Raw genomic sequence first — 14,273 nt, forward strand, 5'->3', positions numbered from 1 at the left:
AAAAGGTCATTAAAATTAACAGTACATACTGAGTACCTACTTTATGCAGAACACTGTAATAGGGGCTGGTGAGCACACAGTATAAGTGGAAAATGCAATTCCTGCCTTTGTGGAAATTACATTCTAATGGTGGAGATAGATGCGGATGGATGAATATGCAAATGTTGAGCATGAGGAAATAGATACAAGTGCATAAGTGAATGAGAGAAAACGCAGATCGTGACTGATACAGAACCAGTAAAATGGTGGGCAATTAATCATGACCTGCCACCTGGAGAAGCTGACATTTTAGGGGGACTTTAAGCAAAGGGGAGCTGTAATTTGGTTAGGGAGTATTCCAGGCAATGGAAAAAAACTAGCAATAGTTAGGAGGTCAGAGGATTAGGCCTCCATTTAGGTCTTCTTAAGAGGAGAGAAGACTGAGTTAAGGTGTTGGAGGATATGTAGTGTGGCCCAGTAGATAAAGCACAGTGCTGGAAGTCAGCAGGACCTGGGTTCTAATCCCAGGTCCCCCAGCTGTCTGCTGTGTGAGCTTGGGCAAGCCATTTCACTTCTCTGAGCCTCAGTTTCCTCATCTGTAAAATGGGGATTAAAACTGTGAGCCCTGTGTGGGGCAGGGATGGTGTACAAGCTCGTATCTACCCCAGCACTTAGAACACATAGTAAGTGCTTAGCAGATGTCATGATTATTATTATTATGATTAGTAATTATCAAAAGGGCACAAAAGCAAGAAAGAACCAAATGATGGAAAACCTTGAAGGCAATGATTATAAATTTGTGCTTTATATGGTAGGAGTGTAGAACCATTACAGATTTATGGAGAGGGAAATAAGAGTTGACCATTTTTTTTTATGGTATTTGTCAAGCACTGTTCTAAGTGCTGTGGGAGATATGAAATAATCCAGTCAAATGTAGTTTTGAACAGTCTGATTAGGAGGGAAAACAGGTGTGAGAATGACGACATGCCAACCAACTCTCATATTGTGTTCTCCCACGCACTTAGTACAGTATCTTGCGAACAGTAAGTGCTCAGTAAATATGACTGACTGTGTGGTAGACTGAAGATAGGAGAAACTGGAGGCAGGGAGTCAGTAAGGAGGCTATTATGGTATTCAGGTCAGGAAGTGGTAAGGCAAGGGTGGCAGTTATGTGATTAGAGAAGATGGAATATATCAGAAGAACTAATAGGATTTAGAGGTAATCCTGACACCAAAGTTGCTGGGACAGGGAGGATAGTATTCATTCATTTGTTCATTCAGTCATATTTATTGAGCGTTTACTGTGTGCAAAGCACTGTACTAAGTGCTTGGAAAGTACAATTCAGCAACAAATAGAGGCAGTCCCTGTCCTCAAAGGAGTCACAGTCTAGAAAAGGGGAGACAGGCATCAAAACAAATAAACAGGCATCAATAACATCACCGTACATCGCATCAGGCATCACTGTACCTCGTTCTTGCCTGTCCCGCCGTCGACCCCCGGCCCACGTCATCCCCCGGGCCTGGAATGCCCTCCCTCTGCCCATCCGCCAAGCTAGCTCTCTTCCTCCCTTCAAGGCCCTATTGAGAGCTCACCTCCTCCAGGAGACCTTCCCAGACTGAGCCCCTTCCTTCCTCTCCCCCTCGTGCCCCTCTCCATCCCCCCTTCTTACCTCCTTCCCTTCCCCACAGCACCTGTATATATGTATATATGTTTGTACATATTTATTACTCTATTTATTTACTTATTTTACTTGTGCATATCTATTCTATTTATTTTATTTTGTTAGTATGTTTGGTTTTGTTCTCTGTCTTCCCCTTTTAGACTGTGAGCCCACTGTTGGGTAGGGACTGTCTCTATATGTTGCCAATTTGTACTTCCCAAGCGCTTAGTACAGTGCTCTGCACATAGTAAGCGCTCAATAAATACGATTGATGATGATGATGATGATATAAATAAATAGAACTATAGATATATACATATCATTAATATAAATAAATAGAATTGTAAATATATACACTCAAATACGATTGATGATGTTGATGATATAAATAAATAGAACTATAGATATATACATATCATTAATATAAATAAATAGAATTGTAAATATAATAATAATAATGATGGCATTTATTAAGCGCTTACTATGTGCAAAGCACTGTTCTAAGTGCTGGGGAGGTTACAAGGTGATCAGGTTGTCCCACGGGGGGTTCACAGTCTTAATCCCCGTTTTACAGATGAGGTAACTGAGGCACAGAGAAGTGAAGTGACTTGCTCAAAGTCATACAGCTGACAATTGGTGGAGCTGGGATTTATAATAATAATAATAATGGTATTTATTAAGCACTTACTATGTGCAAAGCACTGTTCTAAGCACTGGGGAGGATACAAAGTGATTAGGCTGTCCCACGTGGGGCTCACAGACTTAATCCCCGTTTTACAGATGAGGTAACTGAGGCACAGAGAAGTCAAGTAACTTGCCCAAAGTCACACAGCTGACAAGTGGTGGAGCCGGGATTTGAACCCATGCCCTTTGACTCCAAAGCCCGTGCTCTTTCTACTGAGCCACGCTGCTTCTCTGTACATGTATACACAATGTATACGCAATATGTACATATATACACAAGTTCTGTGGGTGGGGTTGGCAGGTAGAGCAAAGGAAGCGAGACGGTGCAATGAGAAGAATAATCATTCTAGGCAATGGTAAGTTTCAGTGGCTGGCCAGTCATCTGAATGGGGATTCCTAAAGGCTGGAAGAAATATGAGATTGTAGAGTAGTGAGAAGGTCAGCGTTTGAAATGGTGGCTTATGAATCATCGACACAGAGGGAGTGGAAATCATGTAAAGGGCTGAACTTCCAAAGTGAACACCAAGTGTGAAGAATAGGGTATCAAAGATAACCAGAGGTATGAAAAGTTATTTACATACAACTGAAAAAGCAATTGTGCTTCACTTGGTGTGATCTCTTAGGTACAGAGACTTAGACATAGGAATGAGCAGACACAAACACATCCAGACATGGGCACAGGCAGGTAAGCACAGATGACAAATTTCTTCAGGGCACGGCATAGAGCAACAGTTATGAGGGTACCTATGGTTGGCCATCATCATCATCATCATCATCAATCGTATTTATTGAGCGCTTACTGTGTGCAGACCACTGTACTAAGCGCTTGGGAAGTACAAGTTGGCAACAAGTCGGCCAGTGTTCTTGGCAGGCTACCGTGATGGCGGCAATCTGGTTTGAGGCCACAGTGGGCCTGGGAACCAGCATAATCATCAGTAGTGATTGTTGAATGCTTACTATGTATAGAGCAATGTACTGAGTGCTTGGGAGAGTACAATACAACAGAATTGACAGCCACGTTCCTTGCCCACAATGAGCTTCCAGTCTTGAGAACCAGTTCCCCGGGGCTTGGTGGTGCTTTGGAGTAGGTGGAAATGGATGGAGAAAGGGAGAAGTGGAATGTGGGAATCACAGACACAGTAGACCAGAGACTTAACTGTAGCTCCGCAGGTTACCATAGCCCCTTAACCCTTCCAAGGTGGCTGCTCTTGAGGCCAAGCATGTATCCACGTACCAAGTACCCATTAGGCTCCTGTTGACTTGGGTTGCATGCCAGTCTTGATTCAACAGAGAGTGGAGTCAAGCTTGAAATAGCAGTGGTCTAAGTGGGACCACTTAGTGGGACCAAGGGCGTTTGTGGTTCTAGACTGCTCTTTCAGAGCACAGGATTAAAGGAGGGGGATCTGTCTCCCAATCGATCAGTCGATGGTATTTATTTGCACACCTGCTGTGTGCAGGGCACTGTACTAAGCCTATCCCACCCTTCCAGCTACAGAGATATTTGTGAGTCAATCTGCCCTTTGTGGTGACTCAAACTGTAACCTATCTTTTTTATCTAGTGGGAGGTATTTCTGTTGCCCCCCTGCACTCTGGAAGCAGATTATTTGGGTGCTCTTTGGTACTCAGCACTTTCAAAATATGTTCTGTTTATTCAGGTTTGCTGTTAGTGATAAGGAAATGTCTGAATGTGCTGCCAGTTAGGGATGGGTGGAGATTAAGTATTTCCATCCCTTTTGCGTACCTCTTGGCCAGCATGCCCCTTCTAGGAGAGAAAAATCTCGTAGGGAAGCTACTTTAAAACAATGTAGTTTTCCTGGATGCCGTCATAAGCCTAAGCTAATTCTGATGGCATCATTTCCAAGACTTTTGTAGTGCAAAACCCTCTTTCTGATGTGATCTTTTGTGAATTAATAAATTATATCTCATCAGGAAAGATTATTGGTGACAAGGGTCAGTGTTGCATAATTTACTGCACAGATTACCTGACACTGAGTTTCCAGCCTGTCACTACTTAAGAGGCTGGGAGTCAGACAGAAGAATCCTAGTTATTTTACTGAATGTAAATCATTTCCTGATGATACTGATTGAGAATCATAAAGACTGGAAGGTTTTAATCATTGGAGATGATTTTGTGGTCTCAATCCACTTTCAAAAATTGAAGCTTTAGAAGTTGCTGATGTTTGCAAAAGAGACTTCATGGGATACACTATCTTCAGTATTACCTATCTTTCAGAAGTAGATCCTAAGCTGAGTCAGGTGAATGGGATTTCCGGTTAAGGAGACCATAGGCTCGTTGTGGGTAACAATAATAATAATAATGGTATGTGTTAAGTGCTTACTATGTGCAAGCATTGTTTTAAGCACTGGGGTAGATACAAGATAATCAGTTTGTCCCACGTGGGGCTCACAGTCTTAATCCCCATTTTACAGATGAGGTAACTGAGGCACAGAGAAGTGAAGTGACTTGTCCAAAGTCACACAGCTGACAAGTGGTGGAGCTGCGATTAGAACCCACGACCTCAGACTCCTAAACCTGTGCTCTTTCCACTAAGCCATGTCTACCAAATCTGTTATATTGTGCTCTCCCACACAGTTCGTACAGTGTTCTGCACACAGTAAGTGCACGGTAAATATGATTGATTTTTAAAGAGGGTCACTGTCTGCAAAATTGGTCACTTCAACATTTGCTGCTTCTGAAAAGTAGTAGCCAGTAATCTAGTGGCATAAACGTTATTGAAACTTCCAAAGTTTCTAAAAGCCAAGCTACAGCAGTAGTAGCTTTAGACATAAAGGCCCTACTATGCACTGAAGACTCCTAATCTTCTTTGACTGCCTTCTTCTCCCTCTCCAAGCCTTCTGCCTTGAAAGAAGCCACAGTATTCATTTATTTTCCATTTCAGTATATCCCTATGCAAATAAAAAAAGAAGTCTGGAGTGGAATGTATCATTCAGGGCAAGGGAATAATGGACACAAACTGTACTGACTAGAGAGTAATTTGGAACTCGACGTTATGTGATTTCTAAATTATGCAATGTTTTATCGATTGTTTTTCTCTTTGAACTAAGGAAAATTTTCATGTGTCCCACTTCAAATGTTGTGTTTTGATTCTAGGAACTTTCCTCGTACAAGAAGCAAGGTCCTGGCTTGCTTAGCAGGATGGGACAAACAGTCAGAGCTGTAGCCTCCTCTGTGAGAGGCGTGAAAAATCGCCCTGATGAATTCATCGAAATGAATGACTACGTGGAAATATTTAGCCAGAAAATAAACTTGATAGACAAAATATCTCATAGAATTTACAAGGAAGAAAGGGGTAGGTAGAACTACTGAATGCTGCCTTTTTCTCAGTGTAGTTTAATGTAGCAGATTTGCTGGGGGTGTTGCACGTTGAGTGCTGAGAATTCACCTGAAAAAGCTGTTCCCTGTACACAGGTAAATGTGATTGTTGTCTTGGAATCTTCTTATTACCCTAATTAGCTCAGCAGAATAGGGGTAAGACAGACATGAGGGTAAAGAGAGTAGAATCTCAAAAGCAGTATGCTAAGGGAATGTGTTTTATGAGGTAGAGTTGTGCCATTAGCTAGAGAGATATTGCAGAGGGTAGTCGGTTTTATAGTTTTCCAAGAAAAGAAGTTGTCAAGGGGTGGGAAAGCACATAATGATCTTAATAGCTGGTGCCTCACGGAAGTATGAATTCTGTGGAAGAAAATGTGTTCCTTCTGGACTGTAAGCTCAATGTGGACAGAGAACGTATCTGCCAACTGTGTATTGTACTCTCCCAAGCACTTATTACAGTGCTCTGCACATAGTAAGTGCTCAATGAATACCACTGCTTGATTTATCTTTTCATTTCAAGGACAGGATTTCTAAAAATGAGGAATGATTCGGAGCAAAGGATGTCTAGAAGACATTCCAATGGAGAAATAAAGAGGAGGACTATGCATAAGAAAAGTTTCCTAGAAGCAGGAATCTGTTCTAGAGGAGTAAGGAGGCGGGTCCTAGAGGGATAACGAAAAGCTCAAATTGGTGTTTGGCATTAGTCTGGGAGGAAGTATTTCAAAATTAGAGTGATTCCTCAGGAGGGAAGGATTGTACTCCATGGAACGGGACAAGGGGAAGTGACAGTGGATTTAACTCTGGAAGGTGGGAGCAAGAGGGAATTTGCCTGAAATTTTTCACCTTTGCTCAAGGTTAGCTCTGTGGAAGGAAAGAGGGATGATTCTATCATTGTCATCAGCAGTTATCGACCACCCATTGTATCAAGCACTGTATATATTTGATGTTTGCTATCTGTCCTCCATATTTGAGGTTATCACCAGGGCAGTTTACCTACAGTGTGTGTGTGGCTGAAAAGGCTAACACGGAACCTACAATCCTGGCCATGTTGTATACACAAAAGTGCTGCCTCTTGTTGGTTTGTCATATTTGTGGCACCTGGCACTCTTTTTTCTCTTTTGCCTCATCCTTTCTTATGAAGCTTTTGCTTGAAAAGAGCCACTCATTTTTCAGTAGCAGTATGCCACGCTGATCTGTCCACAGCATTGACTACCAGTTTTCCCTGGCTGATTCAGTGAAATAATTTCCAATCATTTGTGCTTGTTCTTGGGGGTGACCTTTAAGGCACTGTCGTCTGCATACAGTAATTCTGAGTCACTGTTTATGTGATTTTTGGATGATGCAAGAATCCTTTCAGTTGGACGTTTTCCAGCGGTCAAAAGGGAAATCTAACACCTGCATCTGGGTCTCTTGATATATCCTCCAGCACCTATACTAAGCAACTGGGATCAGAAAACCAAAGTGGAAAAAAAATGGTCCATGCTCTCAAAGATCTTACAATGTAATGATCATCAGCAATTTGTCTTGTGAGAAGTGAAAAGGGACTTTTAGTAAAAGTTCTCCACTGTACGATGAAGGATAGGAAAGGATTTTGTTACTCTAGCAAGCATTCTTCAAAATAAAAACAAAATAGTAAAACAGATCGCTATTTCCTCGGTCTTCTCTTTGATTCACTTAACTTCTTTGGTCTGAAGGAATGCCAGGCTATGATACAGAACATGTCCTCTTTTATGGTAATCAATCTGCCAGGTTATGTTATAATGCTATAATTGAGGAGTAGTGTGGCCGGGAGTCAGAGGACTTGGTTCTAATGCCAGCTTTGCCAGTTGCCCGCTGTGTGATCTTGAGCAAGTCACTTTTTTATAATGATAATAATAATAATAATGGCATTTATTAAGCACTTACTACGTGCAAAGCACTGTTCTAAGCGCTGGGGAAGTTACAAGGTGATCAGGTTGTCCCACATGGGGCTCACAGTCTTAATCCCCATTTTACAGATGAGGGAACTGAGGCCCAGAGAAGTGAAGTGACTTGCCCAAAGTCACGTAGCTGACACGTGAACCCATGACCTCTGACTCCAAAGCCCGGGCTCTTTCCACTGAGCCACGCTGCGTCTCCTAATGATATTTGTTAAATGTGTACTATGTGCCTGGCACTGAATTAAGCACTGGGGTAGATATAGTAATAATAATAATTATGGTATTTGTTAAGCACTTACTGTGTGCCAAGCACTGTTCTAAGCATTGGGGTAGATACAAGGTAATCAGGTTGTCTCACGTGGGGCTCACAGTCTCAATCCCCATTTTACAGATGAGGTAACTGAGGCCCAGAGAAGTTAAGTAACTTGCCCAGAGTCACACAGCTGACAGATGGCAGGGCGGATTAGAACCCATGACCTCTGACTCCCAAGTCTGAGCTCTTTCCCCTGAGCCATGATATACTCGAGTTGTACTCAATCCCTGTCCCACACAGGGCTCAGAGTCTTAATCCCCATTTAACAGATGAGGTAACTGTGGCACAGGGAAGTGAAGTGACTTGCCCAAAGTTGCACAGGAGGCAAGTGGCAAGTCCTCTGACTTCCAGGCTACTGCTCTTTCCACTAGGGTATACTCTTCCTCTTTGCCTCAGTTTCCTCATCTGTAAAATGGGGATTCGATAGCTGATTATCTTTCTACTTAGACTCTGAGCCCCATGTGGTATAGGAACTGCGTCTGATCTGATTAAGTTGCATCTACCCCAACATTTAGAGCAGTGCCTGACAGGTAATAAGTTCTTAACAATTGCCGTAATAACCATAATGATAATAATTCATCTTTCTATATCTGCATTTTGAAAATTCGGCCTAGGCATCTAAGGAGATTATTGAATAATACAGAGAGAAGCACCTTGGATCTTTGAAGATGCCAGAGGAAATAGACTTAAATTAGGAGAGACTTTCATTGGACATGTTGCTATACATTGAGTGTTAGGGTGATAAGCAGTGGGGTAAGTTTCGAGAGAGATTGTGTTGTGTCCATCTAGATATATTTAAGGAAAGAATAGATCACCATCTGCTCTGGATATTTGCCATCCCGGAGTCAAGTGTTTTGACTGAGGGATTTCTCATAAGTCCTTTGAGTTGTTGCTGTCTATGACAGTGCCCAGCTCTTAGTACAGTGCCTGGCACATAGTAAGCGCTTAACAAATACCCTAATTATTATTATTTTATTTCAGAGGGCACAATGGGCATGGCTATTTGCGCATTGCCAAGGAGATGATAGTCTGCCTTTGGGTCCCATGAAGGTTGAGTGATACTCAAAGTGTTACTCCCAAGTTGGTAGCTGAATGATTTGCCACAGAGGCAGAAGGAGATAAGATTTCTGTGAGAATTGAGGGAAAGAAACCAAACTCTAGAGCCTGCCTGTTAGGATTCACCCAATTGCCTAACCCTGTTTAATACTGGCCAGCCTATGGCCGAACTAACCTCCCATTTTCGGTGAAGAGGTGTTGGATGGTCAGTTCTGCCCTGTGACCAACCCCTAAAGGGAACCTGCCTGTGTGGCCTGCTTCCCTTCTGCCCTGGAAGCCCCAGGAAAGCTCACCACATTGTCTGCAAGGAATGTCTAGAATTGCCAGAAGTCAGTACAGGATATGCTTTCTTGGAGCCCTGTTACACATTTTTTTCTAATGGTATTTAAGTGCTTACTAAGTTCCAGGCACTGTACTAAGCACTGGGGTAGATACAAGATATTCAGGTTGGGCAATCTCTGTAATAATGATAATAATAATAATAATAATAGCATTTGTTAAGCATCTACTATGTGCCGTGCATTGTTCTAAGCGCTGTCGGGGGGAGGTACAAGGTAATCAGGTTGTCCCACATGGGGCTCACAGCCTTAATCCCCATTTTACCGATGAGGTAAATGAGGCACAGAGAAGTTAAGTGACTTGCCCAGAGTCACACAGCTGACAAGCGGCGGAGCCGGTATTAGAACCGATGGCCACTGACTCCCAAGCCCGGGCTCTTTCCACTGAGCCACACTGCTTCATGGGGCTCACAATCTTAATCCCCATTTTCCAGATGAGGTAACTGAGGCACAGATAAGTGACTTGTCCAAGGTCACGCAGCAGAAAAGTGGGGGATCTAGAATTAGAACCCACGAACTTCTAACTCCCAGGCCCGTACTCTAGCCAGTAGGCCATGCTGCTTCTCAAACACACGGCACAAGATGTCCAGTAAGCACTGAGGGAGATGGTTTATATGGCTCAGCACCCAGGTGGTCCACCGGCCCACACTGGCAGAATGCCCCAGAGCATCGCGGACATAGCCGCCAACGGCCAGTATAGTCTTTCCCTTGAGGAGCAGATCCCCGGAGCTGCGCCTGGGGAAGATCGCTCACTGACGCCTTACCTCTGACTGTTTTTGTACAATTTATATCACCATATCATTTTGCACCTTCATTCCATCATCTATTTCCCCTTTATTTCCTCTCCTTTGTCCTATTCCCTTCAATCCTTCCTTCCTCTCTGGAGGTGAGGCAAATTCTGCTCCCCCCTGCTCATGGGAAGGGTGTCCTGCTTGGGATCCCCTTACCCTGTTGATTGATTATTCCGTACTAGGTCTTCAAGTGTCTGGCTTGGACCAGTTCAATCAATCAATCAGTCGTATTTATTGAGCGCTTACTGTGGACAGAGCACTGTACTAAGCACTTGGGAAGTACAAGTTGGCAACATATAGAGACAGTCCCTACCCAACAGTGGGCTCACAGTCTAGAAGGAAGTCCTGCATGAAGCTCACGGTCTTAAGTATTAACATTAACTTAATATTAACATATTAAGTTCATATTAGCATCCAAGTTGTAAACAGCTTCTCCACTTCACTTGCTGCCTTTCCTTACAATTTCTTGCTATCTCAGTCAGTGGTATTGAATGCTACTACAGAGAAGCAGCGTGGCTCAATGGAAAGAGGCCAGGCTTGGGAGTCAGAGGTCATGGGTTCAAATGCCGGCTCCGCCAATTGTCCACTGTGTGGCTTTGTTACCTCTGTGGCTCAGTTACCTCATCTGTAAAATGGGGATGTGAGCCCCACGTGGGACAATCTAATCACCTTGCTATCCTCCCCAGTGCTTAGAACAGTGCTTTGCACATAGTAAGCACTTAACAAATGCCATTATTATTATTATTATTAATAGTGGCATTTGTTAAGTGCTCACTATGTACCAAGCACTGTAGGAAGTCTGGGGTAGATAAAAGGCTTGGGAGGCGGGGGGCTGTCCGTCTGTGGGAGAGAAATCAGGTGTCTCATCCCCATGTTACATATGGAAAAACTAGGCACAGAGCAGGTAAGTTACTTGTCCAAGTTCACCCAGCAAGCAAGTAGCAGAGCCAAGATTTGAACCCAGGTCCTCTGACTCCTGGGGCCGTGCTCTTTCCATTAATTCAGGTTGCTTCTTTGCCTATGGAGGGCAAAGCACTGTAGTAAGAATTTGGAAGAAGGAGTTCAACAGAAACCAAACACAGATTCCCCCGCCCTCAGAGAACTTACAGTCTAATGTTGCTGTCTGCCTACAGATGATTTCAAATTGTCACTTTTTCAACCTTCTCCTTGCCAGTAGGTTGCCAGTCTATAAAATCAGCCTCATGGGAGCCTAGCTATGTTGTACTCTCCCATGCACATAGTGCAGTGCTCTACACACAATGAGGGCTCAATAAATGACTGATTGATCAGAACTCTCCTAGTCCTATGCAGCTAGAATACATTTAATACTCCATGTATATGGGGCTTTAGAGCAAATCCCTGCTGCAAAATTTAATGGACTAGCAGCATGATAGAAACTTGTGACTACCAAAAGGATTCATTAAAATTGATCAGATAATCTCTTTTTAACAACGTCAAAATCTGTGGCAGGTTGAAATATTTGTCAAACATTCAATGGCAGAAAATAGTTTCTTTCAATGGATTTTTTTTCCTGAGTTAAAAAAATAAACTTTGCATTTTCCCTGTAAATTTGAGCCATCATTCACAGAGCGCATTATGCGATTTTCATGTTCATGTAAAATATAACATCTCAAATGTTACCATGAGGAGCTTAAGGGCATACTTTGTCCTTTCAATGTGAGATATGCTTGTCAACATCCCATTAAAATTGATGAGACTATTTCTGTTTTGTAGCTTTGTGAAACAGTTTTCCCAGATCCTATGTTATAATCAAAAGGTTTCTTTCTCCCCTCTCTCCCCCAAGTTAATGGAAAGGGAAAATATTTTTTTGCGTACAGCCCAAGTTGCAGAACAGGTGGACTCGCTAAACTAATGTAGGTTGTTTTTTTCAGCTTTGTTTAATTTGCCATTTATTGAAACTGTCTTGGTGTTGATTGTGATTCTTTTGTGGTGTTGTTGCTATCCATTAGTTCTTCTGTCTTTTTCCTAAAGAAAATAAAAAATGAAGACATCTATTTGCTTTAGAAGAATAGGATAACCTCACACGCTCCCAGTTCTGGGGCGTCTTTTTCGGCATATGCTTCCTGTTTCCTGTGCATTTTAGCTGGGAAATTCTAGAAATGCTGAATGGGAAAACTCTGTTGAGGAAGCACTAATGATGTTTGTTACTCTATTTATTTATTTTACTTGTACATATCTATTCTATTTTATTTTGTTAGTATGTGTGGTTTTGTTCTCTGTCTCCCCCTTTTAGACTGTGAGCCCACTGTTGGGTAGGGACTGTCTCTTTATGTTGCCAACTTGTACTTCCCAAGCGCTTAGTACAGTGCTCTGCATACAGTAAGCGCTCAATAAATACGATTGATGATGATGATGATGATAATGATGCCTCGATTTAATTACCAGACCAAGAAAAGAGAAGCTAAAGGTCACCTGAAAGTGTGAACTTCACAATCTCAGTATAAAGATAAAATTATTTGAAATACCATATCTAACAATCAGAAATATTACATCCAGACACAGTTGGTGCTTGTCATGTCTCTTGAAATCTTTTCCACTTACTACTGGCTGCATGTAACCAACTTTCTTGGAGTTTTAAAAATAGGATTATGGTGCTGTAACAGAGCTGTCAGCTCTACTAATTATAATAATGATAAGCACTTATTCTGCCGAGGACCTTTACTAAGCACTGCATACAACTTAATTGACTTGGACACAGTCGCATGCCCACGTGGGGCTGACATTCTGATGCAACTATCCGAGAATGTAGTATGTAGTGAAGATTATAATTTGCAAAGTTCACACACCTGTTTTTCTGTCTAGGAACTAGGATAGCTCTGAGATGATGGAATCAATTGGAGACTCTCCATGTTATACTGAGATGGTTCCCTGTATGTTGGTAGTTCTGTGGGCTGCTTTGGTTTACATTTCGTTCAGGCTTTGCTGGATATTTTCGCCCAGCCAGTTTTCAATCTTGAGATTGCTTGAGGCTATTGCTTATTCTAATCATGTTGTCCATTAGTTTGTGCACAAAGAGAAAACACGATGCAGGTTTTTATGTTTAGTTTTGTAGTTTTTGACAGTTTCAGTCCACTGAGGTTTTCCGTAAGTAACTTGTCAGCAATTCAAGTTCAGACACTTATGCCTGTACATATACATATACCTAAATCTTTCTCTTTTAGAATATTTTGAAGAAATGAAGGAATATGGACCAATCCATACTTTATGGTCTGCATCAGAAGAGGACCTGGTAGAATCCTTGAAAGGGGTGGCCAACTGCATTGACAGATGCTGCAAGGCTACTGAAAAAAGGTTGTCAGGATTTTCAGAAACCCTACTCCCAGGTGTTCACGAATATGTTCTTTACAGTGAAACCTTAATGGTAAGATCATTTAAATACCCAAATTATTATTTGCAGGTACCATTCTTTCAAGCATAGAAAGTCTGCCTTATAGTTTTAGCAATACTTAAGAAAACTTACACTTTCTGTCTTTAGTATATAGTGACAGTTCTGAGCAATAAGAATAAAAATAATCTTGGTATTTTTGTGTACTTACAATGTGCCAAGCACTGTACTAAGCACTGGGGTAGATACAAGATAATCAGGTCCCACATGGGGCTCATATTCTGAGTTGGAGGGAGTGAAGGTATTGAATCCCCATTTTGCAGGTGTGGGTACTGAAGCACTGGGAAGTTAAGTGACTTGTCCAAGGTCATACAGCAGGTAAATGGCAGAGCAGGATTAGAACCCAGATCCTCCGACTCCCAGGCCTGCTTTTTATCCACTAGGCTTTGCTACTTCCCTAAGCCTGTGGCTGTCAGGTCTGTTTTAGAAACTTCTGGGTCTTTTCTCCTGATCTGTAAGTGGGCCTAGTCACATGACTTCCGTGGAACAGAGAATTTAGGAAAGGTTATGGTACCAAAATTTGGAATGGAAAAAATCAACAGGAACAGTGAGTAACATTCAGTAGTGCTGCATGGAGCAAGCTTTGCAAGCACACAGTGTGGAAGGGATTATAGTAACCTTGTGGTGGGCAGGGAACGTATCTACCAACTCTGTTATATCACACTCTCCCAAGTGCATAGTATGGTGTTCTGAGCACAGTAAGTACGGAATAAATATGATTGATATGTTAGTTTTCTTGGTGGTCTTGTTACTTTCATTCTAACCAACAGTGTTTGCGGGACAACTGTCTGA

The 14,273-nt window shown here is 42.2% G+C and overlaps 1 protein-coding gene across 1 annotated transcript in view; it reads left to right on the plus strand.

Annotated features, from left to right (window-relative positions):
* SNX7 (sorting nexin 7) overlaps nucleotides 1-14,273 on the plus strand; it is a 106,026-nt gene that overhangs the window by 39,928 nt on the left and 51,825 nt on the right. Inside the window, exons 5-6 of the mRNA XM_038745623.1 lie at nucleotides 5,437-5,635; nucleotides 13,258-13,457. Of these exons, the coding sequence (XP_038601551.1) occupies nucleotides 5,437-5,635; nucleotides 13,258-13,457 (399 nt within the window). The remainder of the gene's footprint in view (nucleotides 1-5,436; nucleotides 5,636-13,257; nucleotides 13,458-14,273) is intronic.

Source organism: Tachyglossus aculeatus, chromosome 4 (genome assembly GCF_015852505.1).
Source record: "Tachyglossus aculeatus isolate mTacAcu1 chromosome 4, mTacAcu1.pri, whole genome shotgun sequence".
Classification (NCBI taxonomy): Eukaryota; Metazoa; Chordata; class Mammalia; order Monotremata; family Tachyglossidae; genus Tachyglossus; species Tachyglossus aculeatus.